This window comes from Felis catus, chromosome B4, assembly GCF_018350175.1.
Source record: "Felis catus isolate Fca126 chromosome B4, F.catus_Fca126_mat1.0, whole genome shotgun sequence".
In the NCBI taxonomy this organism is placed as follows: Eukaryota; Metazoa; Chordata; class Mammalia; order Carnivora; family Felidae; genus Felis; species Felis catus.
In genome coordinates this window covers 41,519,539-41,537,401 of record NC_058374.1, presented here as the reverse complement: position 1 = coordinate 41,537,401, position 17,863 = coordinate 41,519,539, and the positions used below count along the sequence as shown (strand labels likewise).

The window sequence follows — 17,863 nt, the reverse complement described above, 5'->3', positions numbered from 1 at the left end:
GCGGTCATTTTTATGTACAACTTTATGTGGGGCTCTGGTATGTCTATGGTACAAAAATGTACAGCACTTGATCCCAAAGCCCTCAGAGCAGGAAGGGCATGGTGCCCGGGCCAGGCTTCTTATTGGGAAGTGTGGTCCTTGAGGTAGAGTCCAGGGGTGGGGTGGTGACCAGCACTCGTGGGGAGAGATTTCCTCCGGGAGAAATGCCAAAGGTCCTGAGTGTTCTTCACACCTCTCTGAAAAGAAAGGAGGTGGGTGTTAGGCAAAGTCAGATGTGGGGTGAAGAGTGAGGCTAAGTACCCTTCCTTGCCATGGCCCCTGCTCCGGTATTGCCCTCCTTCTATACTCTGTCCCCACTGACATCTTTGGTACCCCTCTCACTCCATACTGGCTTCTCCGCCCCCTCCCAGGCCACCTTCCCTTCAGCACTTACGATGTGGACAGGGGGGTGTCCAGCTGAATGATGTGGGGCCCACGCATTCTCCGCAGTTGGACCTGGGTCAGCTTCTGAGGCCTGTTGTTCCTCCGAGGCTCGGGGATGCCCTCAATCCTCTGGCTGGCCAGTTCTTCCCGGATCTCTCTGAGCATGTCCTCAGCCCGGAGAGGGCGAGGGGAGGGGGTGCAGTCAGGTCTCAGGAAGAGGGGCCCTTCTTCTTCATCCCCTGAGGACTCCCAGGGGCTTTCCCCAGCAGAGTCAGTGTGGGTTGGGGATGGGGGGAGCTGTCTCCGAAGTCGGGCCCTATGCAGCGTTTCTGCTACCACATTCCCATCTACTGAGGTCCCGTCTTCTTCTTCAGACCAGGTTGGTGGATCTCGCCTGGGAAGGCTGCTTCCTCTTCGGATACCTTCCCCTGGCAGTTCAGGGGCGCTTTGGCGTTGGGGGGCTTGGGGGTTGGGAGGATGAGGGCGCAAAGGAACATCTCGGAGGTCCAGGGTGGAGAAGGTGAGACGAGGGTCACGCCGAAGGGCCTGTGGGCGTAGACGGCTCACAGAATGGGGCCCCTTGGGGGAGCCTGGGATCAGGGTCCCATAGCCAGAGTCTGAAGTATCATCTGGTACCAACAGAGGCTCTTCATCCACGTCTTCTGTCACCACCAGCTGGGGGATGACGGTTGAGAACTCTGGAGTCCTACAATTTATAGGAAGAGTAAATGGTCAGAGTCGGGTGCTGAGGGGTCAAGTTCAAGTGCAGGAATTTTCCCTTGATCTTCCTATCCAGAAACAGCCCCTCCTCCAAACTTACTTCGGTACCACCTTTACACTGCACGATTATTTTCTCATCTTGCTGGCTAGACTGTAAGCTCCTCTAAGGTATTTTAGCCACAGCACCTGGCCCAGGACCTTGTACCAAGCAGGTGCTCAGCTATCTGCTGAAGGGTTCCTGAGCTCCCCTGAGGCAATCCCCCAGTGATGGATCTTTCTTCTCCTTAACCATGCTGCTGAACAGATGTGTTCCTGTGAACGAACCTCTCGCCCTCTCTGGATCCTTGCAGCTGCGACATTCTGCAAATCCCATACTGGCTCTCACTCTCCATCCCTGGCCTGGGGAGTCTGCTCCTCTCAAGGAGCTTGCGTCTCTTGTGTCTGTTTCTGTCACCCTGGCAACTGTTGACTAGTGCCAACCTGTTCCACTCTAACCAGTAGCCTGGGTTCCTCTGTCTATTTCCAATGTCCCCAGAAGCTGTGTTGCCACTTCTCTGCTGTGTGGGTTCCTCTCCCCTCTCTCCCTGCCTGCAGTCCCCCTACTTTGAGAGACTTGTGGTCCCTGTGGGTCTTACCTCCCTTCTGCGCTGCTCTGAGAGTCCTCTGGGGAAGGTGAGGAGGGCCTGGTGCGTGGGGCCTCCCGGTCCTGGTTCCGATAGAGAGCTAGGAGCTCCCTCTTCTGTTGGACATACTCCTCTGTCTTCAGCTTTTGCAGGGTGATCTGGGGTGGGCATACTTTCATTAAGAGCTCTCATTTATTGAGACTTGCTGTACGTCACCCATGTGCTAAGTGCTTTACATACATATTATTTCATTTAATCTTCACAGATTATGACTATATTATGAAGGCTATGAGGCAGATATTATTTGTTACTCCTACTTTACTAGGGAAAAATGGAGACTCGGGATAAGTAACTGCCAAGGTCATGGGGCAAAAGAGAGTGGGATGGCGCCAGGAATGGAACCCTCCAACTGGCTCTGGGGGTGGGTGAGGTGAACAGAAGACCCCCTTTCCTGCTTGTACGGTTCTTCCTGCTTCTTATGCCCCCTTGTTAAGCCCTCTATCCAATCTCTTCCCTCCTTCAGGAAGCCCTCCCTGATATATGGTGATGGTGGTATAAGTGTTCTAAATGGTGGTGGGCCCTCAAGTTACTCCTTCTCCTGCGTGCCAGGGTGGGCAGGGTCAGGTTTTGTCCTCTGCTGTCCTTCAGAGATGAAAGCAAGACCGTCCCAAGAGGAATGGAGGAGGATACACTGTATTTTCTGTCTTCTTCCCTCAAAGTTTTCACACAGGTGCCCTCAGAACAAAATCGTGACATCTGAGAAGCACCTTACAGGGCACCTCCACATGCATGTGATCATTTGATACACACCATCACCCTGTAGGTTGGAAAGCATGGATATTAGCCCATTTTACAGATGAGAAAACAAGACTTAGAGAGACAAAGGGACTTGCTCAAGTCCCACGAGAAGAGAAGCAGAACTGGGACTGGGCCTTCTCTTTGAGTCCTGGTTCAGGAACTACATTGACTTTCAAGGGCAGCCTTAAAGGGCAGAGCTGCTAAAGGACATTTGCTTGGGGAGGGGGAGGGAAGGCAGCAGAACCCACAGACAGGTTGAAGGCACAGGCTGGGCAAAGGGAGGTCCTGGTGGCAGCTGCGGGCAGTGCTGGTATCAGTACTCACTGGTATGGCCATATCATTGTTAAAATATTGGAGTACTTCCATGCTGGTAAGCAAAGGGCTGCTGTCCAAGCCTCCTGCCTCCTTTCCTTAGGACTGGTAACCCCATCCTTCAAGATCCAGTGATAACATGTGGCACAGCAGGGGACCTCTAGCACACTCCCAAGCTCCCAAGATGCTCCACTCTAATTGGATGATGGCCATGCCATACTGGTGGTTAAATATTTTGATTATCTCTCCAGCTTAGGTATCTGAACCAGCAACTCTTGGACACCTGGACCTTCCCAAAGCCTCTCCAGAAACACAGGGGTAGCTGGTTCAGGACAATAGACATGTTGGAGAAATGGATGAACAGGGATAGGAAAATGACATCAGGTTTATATTGCAAGTTTCCTTTCTCTGGCTCTCCAGTCCCTCAGTCCTGTGAGTGACAAAGCAGTGCAAAGATTCTTAGCAGTCTCATAAGACTAGTCAGTTGGCCAAAGCAAGGGATGATGGTACCTGGGTGCAGAGAACCAGCACACCAGGGCCAGGTCCTGTGACCTCCTCCCTCATCTCCAATGTGGGACGGAACAAGAAGCAAGGATGCTGGGTGGGGTTGTTCTTGGGGCCAGGGTGGAGTGGAGCAGCCTGCTTGTTGGGCTGAGATGACCTGCCCTTGGCTCCACATGACCCAAGTTCAATGGAGTGTTTGGGAAGTCCAGGATAGGATGGTGTGGGGAAGGAAAGAACTGGGAGGAAGGGGTGGGGTTTGTAAGGAACAGCTAATACAAGTATCTCCACTAAACGTGCCCCTGGCAGTTGCCCCTGGCCCAACCCTAGGAAAAAGCAGGGAGGGAGGGGACCTGAGGCATCAGGGAATGGGGCTGTTTGAAGTCCCCCCCAGACACCCCAAAGCTTCTCCAGCAACCCTGGGAGGATCTTCTCAGCTTGGGTAAGAGGAGAATCAGGTTGGGAAGGGAAGAGGAAATCGGTGCCTGAGCGAAAATGTGGCTCCTCTACAAAGCTGAGAAGAGGAAGGGAGGGCTCCCCCAGCATGATTCTTCTTTCTTTGCCCTGGTGGAAGACATAAGCCTTGAGAGGAAACACCTCTTCTCCCCACTGCCTCTGGGGTTGCTCCTAGATTCATCTGCTCCTCCCAAAGTTCCCCAAGTGGACTAACACAGATCTCTCAAAGGACTAACACAGATCTCTCAAAGTGCCCACGAACTCTGAGCAGCTGTGAGGCCTTTCCCTAGTCAGCACCTAGCCCCGCCCCGGCGCCACTGACCACCTCCTTCTTCTAATGATAATTACAAACATTTATGGAGCGCCCATTAAGTGCTGGGCCTCATGCCAAGCAGCAACAATAATTGTCCCATCTCTCCTGCATGACTGTGCCCACTATCACTGCAATTCCCCAGATGGGGACTGGGCTTGGAGAGATGACATAACCCCTGCAAGAACACAGATAACAGGTGAGAGCTGGGCTCTGGCTATTACCTTAGCAGCCTGCTTCAGCCTCCTGCCATTCATTTTTTGACCTCTGTCTCTGACAGCTTTTTCTGTTCCTGTCACTGGTTCCTTTTTCCTCTTCCCAGTCCCTAATCATGGGCATTTCCCAGGATTTAGTCTGTCTTCCCTAGAGAAGCTAAAATTTTTTTTTCCCTAAAAGTTTAAGCTGCCCTGGCTAGAGCTGCAGGGAATAAATCTACATCTACATTTCTGTGAGGGGGAGAAAGCAACAGTCCCACCCTTGGGTGGTTGCTCTATCAAGGGGACCAATAGATATTCCACTGCCTTTATCAGTTTACAAAGGCTGATGGCAATAGAGAGCAGTTTTCTTTACGAATTCAGTGTGAAACAATAGCAGGACAAACTAATTTCAGTTTCAGTGTTCTTTGTTTTGCTAAGGGAGGCCAAGGAGCTTGTGCACTGCTTGGTTATGTATCAGAAGTGACCTCCTTTCCTCTGTTAGCCAGGAGTGAGACTGCCTGAGGTAAATTAGTTTGAATAAAATCCCAATAGTTTGTAGTGGTCCCTTGGGGGTTCTAAAGGGAGGCAGGAGGGGGGTGTCATTTTGGGACTGAGAACCAAAGGAAGAAGACAGAATTCTGACAGTGGGGTGGTGAAGGAAAGGGCCTCCTGTGAGGGCCCCCCACCTGGTGCCTTGGGGAGCCCTGTGGCTTGTTTCAGGTATTCAAGGAAGTGGCAGTCCTACAGGGTTGTAAGACACAAGATCTTGAGGTTCCGTCTTTAATTCTTATTTCATGCCTTTTTTTTTAATGGCAAAATCCTCATATTTACTTTCTATTCTCCTAATTCATGGTTTTTAATACACTAAACAGAGACTAAGTTCTGGATTTTCTTTTCTTAAATAAGCTCTCCACATTATGATATGATAATATAGATAAGATTTCAGGAAGAATGCTTAAAATTATTTAAAGAGCAAGACTATTTTCACACATTTTCAAAAGTTCCAGAAGCCTTAATTACCTAATGTGCCAAGGACAAATCATTACTATCTATTCATTAAAGCAACCCCTATGAGAACCACTAATTTGATTTTAACTGTAAAAATAATGAGGTTGCATTCTTTAGAAACAGTCTACATTAAGATTTCTTGCTTTGTTCAAAATGCCCTTTTTTTTTTTGGTAATTGAAGTATAATTGACATAACGTTATATTACCTTCAGGTGTGCAGTGTAATGATTCAACATTTGTATAATGAAATAATCACCTTGGTAAGTCTAGTTAACATCTGTCACCATATGTTTCACAAAAAAATTTTTTTTTCTCTTGTGTTAACTAACTTTTAAGATCTACTCTCTTAGCAACTTTCATAGTTCATCCTTTGTCCCCACCTGAACCCCAGGGCTGTGTTCTACACTTCCCAGAGTCCCTGAGGTATGTCCACTTGCCTAGCCCCCACCACATCACTTTCAAAGTGCTTCTGTTTAAAAGTTACTACTGCTCTAGACCCACCCCTCCCAGGAAGCAACAACCAACCCAACAGGTTTCTCTCTTTGTATTGATTTCATTTCACACAGAGGGGGCTGCCAAAGCTGTCTTTCAAAGGGGAAATCATCCTTTGTCCTCCCTAATCTGTGACCTGCATTCGGGTGCATCTACCTAGAGCTGGTAGCATGCTGCCTTGCTTAATCAGAATGACTTCTTGGGGCGCCTGGGTGGCTCAATTGGTTAAGTGTCCAACTTCGGCTCAGGTCATGATCTCACGGTTGGTGAGTTCGAGCCCTGCCATCAGGCTCTGTGCTGACAGTGTGGAGCCTGGAGCCTGCTTCAGATTCTGTGTCTCCTTCTCTCTCTGCCCCTCCCCCGTTTGTGCTCTGTCTCTCATTGTCTATCAAAAATAAATAAAAATGTCAAAAAAAATATTTAAAAAAAGAATGATTTTTTGGGCTCCTCTCTATGAGGCAAGGACTGCCATTATTTATGTCCATTTTGCAGGTGAAGAAATGGAAACTCAGCGGACCACATAACTCACCTAAGGCCACCCAGCTAGGAAGAGGTAGAACTGGTGTCTGAACCTGGAGTTTCTTGCATTCAATATAGGTTTTTATTATTTTTTTATTTTTTTTAAATAAAATTTATTTTTATTTTTTTTAACGTTTATTTATTTTTGAGACAGAGACAGAGCATGAATGGGGGAGGGGCAGAGAGAGAGGGAGACACAGAATCGGAAGCAGGCTCCAGGCTCTGAGCCATCAGCCCAGAGCCTGACGCGGGGCTCGAACTCACGGACCGCGAGATTGTGACCTGAGCTGAAGTCGGATGCTTAACCGACTGAGCCACCCAGGCGCCCCTCAATATAGGTTTTTAATCACAGTCTCCCAAAGGCTTCTCTTCCTTCTCTAGCTCCTTTCTCTAACCTGCCCCCCTCCAACTTTTCCCCCTTTTTTGCAACATGTCCCTAAGAATATGACACTAAACCTCAATATTTCACACTCAAACTAGTACAGTAAATCTCCTGCCACCAATCTCTCTTGCCTCCAGCCCACCTATCACGCTGCCAGCTATCAATTCAAGATGAACACACTGATTTCACCGTGGCATTCCCTTGTTCAAGAATCTATGGTGGCTCTCTCTTGTCAACCCAATTCAATTCAACCTTGTCCCATCTGCCCTCTTCTGTAGCTTTTGGGGTCCTGTAAAACCTGGCCTCTCCTCGCTTGTTCACATAAACCCTTGGCTCAGACTTAGACAGATGTGGTCACTGTCCCCAAAATAATCCAACCCAGTTGCTCCCTTGATTCTTTTGTTCCTGGTCTTCCCTATCCTTAAAAGGCCAATTCAAATCTTTACTTTTTGGCCATTCTGCTCCTATGGTGGGTTGAATAGAGGCTCCAGAAAGATACGTCTAGGTCCTCACCCCCAGAACCTGTAAATGTGACCTTACTTGGAAGAGGGGTCTTTGCAGATGTGTAAAGATCTTCAGTTAAGGATCTCAAGATGAGATTATCCTGGATTTAGGGTGTCTGTACAAGAGACAGGAAAGGGAGATTTGTACACAGAGACAGACCGAGAGGAAGGCCACATGAAGACAGAGGCAGAGACTGGAGTGAGGCAGTCATGAGCTAAGGAACACCAGAAGCTACCAGAAGCTGGAAGAGGCGACCAACATCTGGCCTCCAGAACGGTGAGACAATGTTTCTGTTGCTTTAAGCCATTAAGTTTATGGTAACTAGTACAGCTCCATTTGGGTCTTTTGAATTCCTCTAGCTTTTATCACATGAATCTGCCCTGTTAAACACCTTCTCTCGATCCTTGTCATCGATAGGACAAAGTTCAAGTTCCTTAGCATAGCACCCAGTAGTAGACATGAGCTGGTAGTACCTACCCCCTGGCCTCTCTGCCACTATGCCTGCTCTGTCCTGGTAATATCAACTATGAGGCCAGTGGTTTTCTCAACACACACACAGTCTCATGTTTCCCACATTTGCACAATCTGCTTCTCCATCTGGAATAACTTTCCTTCCCATCCTTGTTCTCCTCACGAACTCCTAGATATCCCTCCAAACAGGGCTCAGACAATAGCCTCTCTGTGAAAGTATCTCAGCAGACCTCCCTCTGCAATGTCCCCTTTCCCAACCAACACACCAGACAGAATGAATTACTCCCTTCTTGGTCATAGTTCCATTCTGTGTTTTCTATTATCTGTACATTAATATAATTTGTACCCTAATGGAACATAGTTCCATTCTATGTTTCTATTATTTGTACACTAATTTGTCCAGCTAGGCTGCAGTGCATATTCCGAGGTGGGGGGGGGGGTGTGGTGTTTTATTCTTTTCTGATTCCCTAGCACCCAGCAAGTGCTCCATTAATGTTGAACGGAACATGAAGTTCAGAAGATCATGGTTTCAGGGTACAAAAGCCTTTAGGGGATGCTGTCTTGGGCTCTCCCAGTGACTGGCACAGTAGCTGGCCAAAGGCTTTCTTTCATGCTCTTGTCAAGGCTGTGTCTCCCTCCTGAGGGCCCAAACCAGACTGAACCTGCATCCACCTCAGCCTCTTTCTCTTCCTCCCTCCCTCTTGTGCTCCCTTTTCTGACCTCCGAGGGCCCCTCCCTGCTCTCTACTCCTGGCTTTCACATACCTGGGCCTTCTGGGTCTTCTCTAGCCACCGGGCACGGTCTGCAGCATTGGGACAGTGCACAACGAGGGCACTGGAGACACACTGGAATTCAGTGAGATGGATCACCAGGAAGCTGTCTGGGTAGAGGAGGTGAAGGTCTGCTCAAGGGCTAGACCATATTTGATCCCCAACCTGACTGCTCCTTCCCCTTGCCAAGAGGAAAGGAGAAGGAAAGTGTCCCCTCAGGAGAGACATACTAGGGTCTCGGAGTGGTCGGCACACAAGCTTCTCCAGCATGAGTGGGGGACGGATAACCTTGGCTTTGTCTGCCTTGCGTTGGGGCTTGGTCACCAGCAGCACATCAGAGAAGAGGAACAGGTGCACATCCAGCTGGGAGGCAGGTGTCAGAGAGAGACAAGGGTCAGCTGGAGCAGGGGAAGGGTGGCACATGGACTGGGGCTCCTGCATGGTGTGCGTGCATGGGTGCACATGTGCACAAGGGACAGAACCGTGGAACGCTAGAGCTGGAAGGGGTGTCACTTTGGTCCCATCTCTTGTCTTACAGGCTGATTCAGGGGTGTACAGACAAGCAGAGCTGAGCCACAGCACGTCCCCTTCTCAACACACACAGACACACAAACATCTCTTTGCCCAATTCCAGCTTTTCTGACTCTTATCCTGTGTCTTGGCACCCCTCCCTTCTTTTCAGTCTACCGGCCGTCTTCTCCGGTCTTCCCCGTAGCCCCTCACCTTCCCTTCTCGCCCCTCCTTCACTCGCACAGGTCCCTCCAGCAGCAGCTGCCTGGTGTGTTCGGGAGCCACCCCCAGCATGGGCGACATCAGGTCCAGGGTGCAGAATGGACGCAGGTTCTGAGGGACACAGCGCGGAGAGGATCACTGCCTCCCCCTCCCCCTCCCAGCCACCATGGGTCTTTGTTCTATCACCAGCACCTTCTCCCCTCATCCTCGCCTTCTTGGAGGGAGAGGAAGCGGCCAGTAATTCCTTTTCACTCTTTAGAACTCTGACCCTCAGCCCCTCCTCATGGCGAAGCAATGGTGGGCACGGGCCCTCTGTGCCACCTCTGCCCCTTAGCCTCCAGGCCTCTGCTTCATCTTCTTTCCCAGGGACCTTGTTTTGCTGAGCCCCCTCCCCCCTGCCCTCCCTCACCTTCTCCACCTCCTCGCTGGATGGCTCCAGCACTTCGTAGGGCCCAATGCGTTGGGCTGCAGCCACCAAGCTCTCCTGCTCTTCCCCTTGGCGCACCTGTTTATTGACGTATCGCAGGAATGACTCCACAGCGGCAATCTAGGTGACGGGCGGGGTGTGGAAGAAGGAACAGCTCACCTCCTTACCCCGTACATCTCACCCCACCAATGACAACCCAGGCGGCTGGTCGGTGCCACACTGGCACGTACGTATGAGGAAAGAGACCCTTAAGAGCCTTAAGAGTTCCTGGAAATCAGTTCCCACACACCAGCCCCCAGTGCCCAAGGCACGGCCCTGCCAGGCCACATACCATGGCGCTCAGGCCCTCCCGGGCACGTGCCTCAGGGCTCCTCTTAAGCACAGCCTGGAGCAGCAGCGGGTACTTGGTGATGCGCTGGTGGGGCTTGATGAGCAGGTCGCCCAGCATCTGCCTCCCCGAGCGCTTGTGCTTCTCACACCACTGCCAGCAGAGGAGGGCAGGGGGTCAGGAGTCTGAAGGCCCCTTGCCGCCCCATTCTATCGCCGGACTCAGCTTTGGACCCAGCTGGAGATGCCGGATGATCTGGTTGTTCCAGGTCCACCCCAGCCCCCTTCCCAGGCGCCCTCTCTCCCACCTGCACAAAGGAATGGAAGAGAGGATTGGTGTCTTGCTGTTCCTGGGCGTAAGCCATGGTCTGCTTCACTTGCAGGCAGTATTGGACATAGGGCTGGAACCGCTGGCTGAACTGAGGGGACAGATACGGGCAGGCAGGGGGAAGAAGGTCATGAAATACAGGCTCCAGCTGCAGAACACGGGGAGCACGGAGGAGAGAGCCTCCCACCGACCCTTAGTCCAGTTGGTGCCAATCCCTACCCCCCATGACGCTCTCCCCCGTGACTGCCAGCCCCTCCCTCTGGGTTCCAGGGAGAAACTGAGATCCCAGGAGGCTGACCCATGGCCACTCTCTGAGCTCCCATGCACAGCCCCTACAGTACCCTGCTTCTCTGGACGGACTCTCCTGTCATCAATAATTCAGCTGGAATGTTTTCAGGACACAGCAGGTCTCGTTTCACACAGAGGTGGGTAGTGACCTGAGGCTTGCCCAGAAGCCCTATTCCTATGGAAGGGGGTACCAATGGCTCCCAGCAGACTGTCTCCCCACCTCTCTCCCATATTCTGGCTCTGCAAGGCCCACATTTTCTTGATTGGGTAACACCGTGGAAGAAAGTCCGACCCCAGGCCCCTTGCTTTGTTTCTTTCTTTTTTTTTTTAAATTTTTTAATGTTTTATTTATTCTTGAAAGAGAGACAGAGCATGAGTGAGGGAAGGGCACAGCAAGAGAAGGACACAGAATCTGAAGCAGACTCCAGGCTCTGAGCTGTCAGCACAGAGCCCAACATGGGGCTCAAACTCACAAGCTGTGAGATCATGACCTGAGCCGAAGTCAGACGCTCAACCGACTGAGCCACCCAGGCACCCCAGGGCTCTTGCTTTCTTATTACATTTCTCCATGCTCTGGATGCCCTGTGGCCTTTTATACCCCCCCACCCCCACCCCCAGCCAGTTGCCCAGGGGATGCCTTGCTTCGGCCCCATTCTTCTCGCAGCTGTTTGTCAGAGGCTTTCTGGACAAGAAGTAAGATTGTATAGTTAAGAGATTTCAGTGGAACCCTTCTCTGAGATAGCTGCATTTCATTTCAAAAGAGTCACCAAAAGACCAAAGAACTTTTGGGACAGAGGTCGTATCGGTGGAATGAAGGGCAGGAGGTGAGGTGATATTCTGGGGGTGGGGGCGTGCCCTCAGACTCTCCCAACTCCCAGAAGGGTTTGAGTGGCACAGGCTGATCCTGAAGACAGGATCTCTCTGGGCTTTCCCAGGCCCGCCCCAGCCACACGTGGCCCTTCGCCATGCCTCACCGTCAAGAAGCCGTCTTGTAGACTGACAGGGTCCAGAGGCTGGCCTGAGGCTCGAGCCTCCCCCAGGGTGGGCCCCAGCACCTCCTCCCAAAATCTCTTGTGGACTCGAATCAGGCTGGGGACATTTCCAAACAGGGTCTCAGCTGATACCTGGAGGAGGGAGCAGAGCTTAGCCACAAGCCTTGGCAGGTCACTGTCAGGCAGCACTGGCCATGGACAGGCAAGGAACCATAAGCTTGGATGAAACTTGCGGGGGAGCTGAGAGATGGAAGGGGCTGGAGCTTTCCCTTCTATTTCTCTGGCACATTGGCGCAGCTGTGCTGAGCACCGGAAAAGAGCAGAGGCCAGCCTGCTTGGGGTCGAGAGCAGGAAGGGGACCAGGGAGGGCAGGGGGTGTCCTAGAAAACAGAGAATTTGGACAGCAGCCTGTGGGGCTCTCTGCAAGCCCACTCCCACTCCGCGGGCTCAGGGCTTGGGGTGTGGAGGGTCCTCCAGAGTACCCACTCACCTCGGTCAGGAGCCCCACTCGCTGCAAGTTCAGCAGGCCGGCGGCCAGGAGCTGGATGCAGGGAAAGATGAGGGTCTCAGCACCTGACCTCTACCTTTGGGACCCCAGCCTAGTCCTCTGAAGTGTCTCTACCTCCAGATTTACCACTGCTAACCTTCTTCCTAAGATCCCGGGGAGGTCTCCAATGGGGGGGATCTCTCAGCTGCCTGTCCCCCACCCCTACCTTCCTCCCACCCTCTGCCATGGTCCTCCCTTCTTGGCCTGGGGGAATGGGGGACAATGCAAGGGAGATGGATAAGTGGCTGAGGTGGGGGCCTGGGTTGGAGCTGGGGGCAGCTCACGTCGGTCATGATTTTGAGCTTCCGCACATAGATCAGCTCGGTGGTCAGCAGCTCCCACAGTGCTTCCTGTTGGTGGCAAAGCTCCCGGCTCATCTCCTGGGGTAGGGACAGTGCTGGCTCAGTTGGGGGAATAATGACAAGAACAGCAGCTGTCATCTGTTCAATGCTACTAGATCTACTTCATAGATGACCTTTTAATCCTCAAGTGTGTAGATGATGTTATCCCCATTTGACAGATGAACCAACTGAGGCTCAGAGAGGTTTACATTCTTGAGCAAGGTCTCACTAGTCAGTGGCAGAACTAGGAGTTGAACCCAGAACGAGATGTCTCCAAATGCTTTCCCCATGTGACCCCACTTCCCAAGGCCTTTCTCTCTTCCAGGGCAGAGGGGAGGTATATGTGTGCATCTGTGACACCACAGGGACCAACACTGTGTTCCAGGCCTACCTTGTGCCCAGGCACCAGCTCCTTCCAGGACTTCTCAATGACCAGGCCACTGTCAGTGCCCTCTCCTATCTCCCAGTGCTGACGGTCCTCAGGGGGCAGGCGGGGCATCCCAAACATGCTGAATGTATGCAGCCTCATCTCCAGTTGTTGGGCCTTGGGGACTTCCTGGGAGAGCCAAGAAGGGGACCAGTCCTGGCCATGTCCTGTGCACCCAGACCCCTGGTCTGGGGAGGGCTGCATGTGCGTGTATGTGTGCGTGTGTGTGTGTGTCTGAGAATGGGAGGTGGCAAGCAGCACTGTCTGTGAGTGGGGACACGGAGGCCTGGGGGACAGGGGTTGACCCCGGCTGGGATTACAGGCGAAAGGGCATCGCTGAAACACGGATGGAGACGTACCTTGGTCTCCAGAAAGGTGCCTGACAGAGGAGTCTGACCAGAAAGATACTCTCTGACCAGAAAGATACTTTGTAGGGTCCTTCTGAGGCAGAACCCTTTAGAGGGACCTTTGGGTGGAGACCAGACAGGACTAGGGAACCAGTGGTCTCAGGCAACATTTTGACATTTGCCTCTAAAATGAACATTTTTATGAGGCAGCATGGTTTGGAGATGCATCCTTGAGAGGGTCTCTAGACAGAACCGGATCCAGCTTCTTGGAGGAGCTGGCCATGCTCTTGGCCCTGACCATCTGTGGAGGACCCCATGGCTTGGCTATGAGCATGGGAATGGGAGAAGAGGGGCCCCTCACCTTGAGTTTGGGGGAGTGTGGTGGGCCAGCCCCCAAATGGCCTCCATGCCTCTTCTCATGCTCTGGCTCTCGCGACTTCAGGGGAGACAGGCCTCGGACCTGGCCAGAACCCTTGGCAAAGGGGACGTAGTCTTGGAAGCGTCGGCGGCTGGGATCCTGGAGGAGGAGGAGTAGGGTAAGTTCTTAGAGGGGCCTCCCTTTTCCCAGAAGTCCCAGAGTGGTAGTGGGGGCTTGACTCCAGACGGTGTCCCTCACCGCTGCAGGCAGGGCGGGCTCACCTCTCCCCTCAAACCAGTTCGATGTGAGCCACTCCCGCCCTGAGTCACAGCACCTGCTGCCAGGGGAGGCCAAGCGGAGCTGGGCAGGGGCATGCCAGCTTGGCTCCCCTAGTGGGCCCAGGGGCAGAAGTGGGGGGCCTACTGTAGAGCAGGCGCACAGGCACCTACACGCCTGGGCTCTGGTGTGTGTGTCCCCCAGCATCTGCCCACTCACAGGCGTGCTTCCTGTACCATGGGCTTGCGTTGCACAGTGCATTCTGGTCCCTCGCAGCTTTCCTTGCATGTGGGGATGAGGGAGCACGCATGTGTGGCCTCCCCCCCCCCCCCAGGGGCATGCAGCCTGTGTCCTTTCCAGTTGGGAGTGGCTGCCCTTCTACATGAGAGATTGAGACCAAACGCTGGCCACACACACGTCCTCCTCCCCCCCCCCACCCCCCACCCCGGGGCAGGCCTGGTCACATTCCTTGATCTGCCTGTGGCCTGACTAACACTGCGTACTTCCTAGTCTCCCTTCCTGCCCTCAGCCTGGGAGAGTCCCTAGCCGTCCTCCTTGTCTCCCAGGGCAAAATCCTCTTCCAGTAAGACAGGGGATACCCCAGCTGGAAGCAGAACTGTTCTCAAGGTGACGGGATAGCTTGGAGGCTGAGGGAAACACTGCTTGGCCTCCACACCCCTTTTCTTGGTCAGCATTTGAGGCAGGCCAGGAGGGCGGAGCAGTGGTGAAGCCCAGGCAGGCCTCCGCACCCCTCCCCGCTTGCAGAGTAGGGACATCCAGAACCTTTGCTCTTCCTTCAGTGCTGACTCAGAGGGAGCAGGTCTCAGGGAGACCACAGGCTCCTCCCAGGTAGAGGCGGGAGTCTGGGAGGTACCAACCCCAAGGGTTGATACATGCCACTCTCCACCACCCCCCACCCCTCACCTCCATGCCTCAGACCTGTCTAACAGCACCTCTTCTGAGGACCTGGCTTCTCCTGGCTCTCTGCCTCACCTGCCGCATCTGCCTGGGATGGGTGTGGAGTCCTGGGAGTCTGGCCCAACCCTGCCCTCCTCTCCCTCACAAGCCAGGAAAGAAGGTAGGGGTGAGGGACAGGAATAAAGCAGCCCATGAACCTGCAAGATAGACCTGAAAGCCTTGGTATCCTCCCTCTGCCCCACCCAGGTCATTTTGGGGGCAGCCTGGACTCACCAGCACAGGCCCTCCTCGGGGATAGAGACTGCCAGCAGGATTCTGGGTGGTGGGCCGATGCCGGCCCCCATAAGTCTCAATGCGGGAGGCCACAAGTCCTTGGAGGGGACCATCATCTGGAAGAGCAAAGGTCTGCATCTTTTCTCTCCTGGGTCACCTCGGAAGGGTCATAGCTTCAATGTCCAGGAGAAAAGGGTCCCCTGAGGCTGCACAGAGAAAATAGAGAAATGGAAGGGCCAGCCTTGATCAGTGGGTGGCTCCAGGTTGGAGACCAAGGGACGGAAGAAGGAAAGATGATGGAGTGGGGGAGGAAGGAACAAGAGCTTGTCACTTATTGTGGGGGCATAACTGCCTGTGACATGGTGGAGTTGGGTAGGACCCCACATGCTGGGTGGAAGCCCCCTTGGAGCTATGTCTCCTTCCTCACGTGTATGCACATTTGGGGTACAGGCTCCCTCATCTGCCTCAAAGGATGCTTGTAGTCCTGAGTAGCTGGGAGCAAGAGCCATAGGCAGGTCCCCAGGCTTCCTGGATGCCCCCTTCCAGTGGGGGTATTTCTTTTGCACCTAGCCACCCACCCCCAGCCCGGGGAAGAGCTGCAGGGAGAACACGGGGTGGGGGGCAGTGGACACGAACCACCTGCCTACTGTTTTTGTACAGCCCGAAAGCTAAGAATGCTTTTCACGTGTTTGAATGGTTGGGAAGAAAAATCAAAAGAAGAATAATATTCCAGGACACATGAAAAGTGTACAAAACTCAAATCTCAAGGGGCACCTGGGTGGTTCAGTCGGTTAAGCGTCCGACTTCGGCTCAGGTCATGATCTCGCGGTCTGTGAGTTCAAGCCCCGCATCGGGCTCTGTGCTGACAGCTCGGAGCCTGGAGCCTGTTTCAGATTCTGTGTCTCCCTCTCTCTGCCCCTCCCCTGCTCATGCTCTGTCTCTCTCTGTCTCAAAAATAAATAAACGTTAAAAAAAATTAAAAAACAAACAAACAAAAACCCCTCAAATCTCAAGGTCCCTAAGTAAAGTTTTAGTGGAACACAGCCACATTTACTCCCTTCCAACTGTCTACCACTGCTTTATTGCTAGTTGTGACAGAGTTCCTATAGGCTTCAAGTCTGACATACTTACTCTCTGGCCCTTTATTCAAAGTTTGCCTACTCCTGACTGGACCCTCCTGGCCACAGACAGGGAGGTGAGGGAAGACAGCTAGCAGGCCGCTGGGCTTACAGACAGAGGCAAGGGGCAGGAGGGTATGTTTGGTGCTCCCCAGCCTCTGGGAACACCTCCAGAGAGCCGAGCCCGGAGCCAGGTCGGGGGGGGTCCATCACTTCCCCGTAAACCTGGATAGAGGACCTACCCTTCGAGTGGGCAGGGCCTGGAGAGCAGAGGCCTTCTAAGTAGCTGCTTGTGCCCCTCCAGATGGGCCTGAGGCCCCTGCTCAGCTCCTTACTTTTCTCCGGTTTATGAGCAAGGGAGGAAAACGTTCATTGTCCCCCAGGTCCCCTCCCAACAATCATCTCTTCAAGGGCTGCCTGTCTCTCTCTCTCCCTCTTCCTACCCCCGGACCTTTTCGAGCTCTGACGCGGGCTTCCCTTCCCTTCTCGCCCCCGCGCCGCCAGCCTCGCCCCCCGCCCCCCCGCCCCCGTCCGTCCGGCTCGCAGCCGCTCACCTGTGCCCGCAGGTGTCCCGGCGCCCGCCGCCCGCGCCGCCGGCCCCCCGCCCGCGGGGCTCCCGGTCGCCAGACGGCTGCTCCGGCAATGCCAGCCCCGCAGCCAGGCCTGGGTCTGGGACCGAGCGGCCCGCGGGACCCGGGCAGCACAGGGCCGGGCTGGGAGGGAAGGTGGAGGGAGAGGGGCGGGGACGCGTGCTGGCACCGCCCTCTCACCGCGGGCTCTGGACCGGCTGTGCCGCGAGGGCACCCGTGGGGCCCCGGGGACGGAGGGTGTCGTGCCAGGGACGCAGCCACCTCTCCCCGGGCCAGGAGAGCTCACTGCGCAGCCCCCCCCCCTCCCCTCCCTCCTTCGCACCCGAACTCACCAGCTACCCGGACTGTGCGCAACTTGGAACCGCGCGCCACCCTCCGGCCCTGCTCTCCCGGCCAGACCCCTGCGAGGCGCCAGAGTAATGAGGCATAAATGCGAGGCTGGGCGTCGCGGCAGGCGGTGGTGAGGGTAAGGACCGAGTGATCTTTGGCGCCCACCTGGCTTTCAGGTGCAGCGAGTGGCCGGCTATCCCCTCCTCCCCCAGCCTTGTCTTCCTCCTTTAACTGGGCAGGGGAGTGGGACTGCCAGTAGAAGGGGTACAGGGGCCCGGGTTCTCTGGCTGAGTCCAAAGTGTGACCCTTATCTCTCACATGCCTGCCCTGGCCATCGGGTCGAAAGCTGTCTCTGGACTTTGCCTTTGCTCCTGGGATGGCACTTGGTGCCCCGCTGAGGCCGGACCCGGCATTTCTCCCACCACCCAGGACTAGGGGCGGGTGGACAGGGGTATCAGATGGGGGCACCCTCACACTTCACTGGCACACAGGCACATCCCAAGTTTCACAAGGACCATCCTGGCACCTGCAGTGGCTGCTGACATGGTCACTGTTCCAGCAAGGGCTCTGGCTGGACATTACACGAAAGGACCACATTTTCACATCCCCAAATCGTGACCCATCACCCGGCTGAAGCGCTGGATATTGGAAATTAGAAGTGTCCACGGATGCGGGGTCGTTATAATCTTACAATCATGAAGCCAAAGAGCCTGTAGTGGTGGGGGCTGGGCAGTTTTCCTCCCACAGATCAGCTATGC

The 17,863-nt window shown here is 53.9% G+C and overlaps 1 protein-coding gene across 3 annotated transcripts; it reads right to left on the bottom strand.

The window, feature by feature from the left end:
• Positions 1-4: 4 nt before the first annotated feature.
• On the bottom strand, positions 5-17,379 carry PLEKHG6 (pleckstrin homology and RhoGEF domain containing G6). 3 transcript variants are annotated; one of them, XM_045061287.1, is made up of 16 exons: positions 17,108-17,379; positions 15,068-15,273; positions 13,604-13,759; positions 12,860-13,024; positions 12,412-12,507; positions 12,071-12,121; positions 11,563-11,712; positions 10,281-10,391; positions 9,977-10,126; positions 9,628-9,765; positions 9,210-9,329; positions 8,717-8,849; positions 8,481-8,596; positions 1,779-1,924; positions 434-1,129; positions 5-236 (listed from the first exon to the last, which is right to left on the bottom strand). In XM_045061287.1, the coding sequence occupies exons 2-16, from the start codon at positions 15,203-15,205 to the stop codon at positions 227-229; spliced, it is 2,376 nt and encodes a 791-aa protein (XP_044917222.1). In that variant the 5' UTR covers positions 15,206-15,273; positions 17,108-17,379; the 3' UTR covers positions 5-226. The 3 variants fall into 3 exon arrangements, with proteins under 3 accessions (XP_044917222.1, XP_006933501.4, XP_044917224.1); XM_006933439.5 differs by lacking the exon at positions 17,108-17,379 and adding an exon at positions 16,740-16,918; XM_045061289.1 differs by lacking the exons at positions 5-236; positions 17,108-17,379 and adding an exon at positions 16,740-16,920 and having other exon boundaries at positions 430-1,129.
• Between the last annotated feature and the right edge of the window lie 484 nt (positions 17,380-17,863).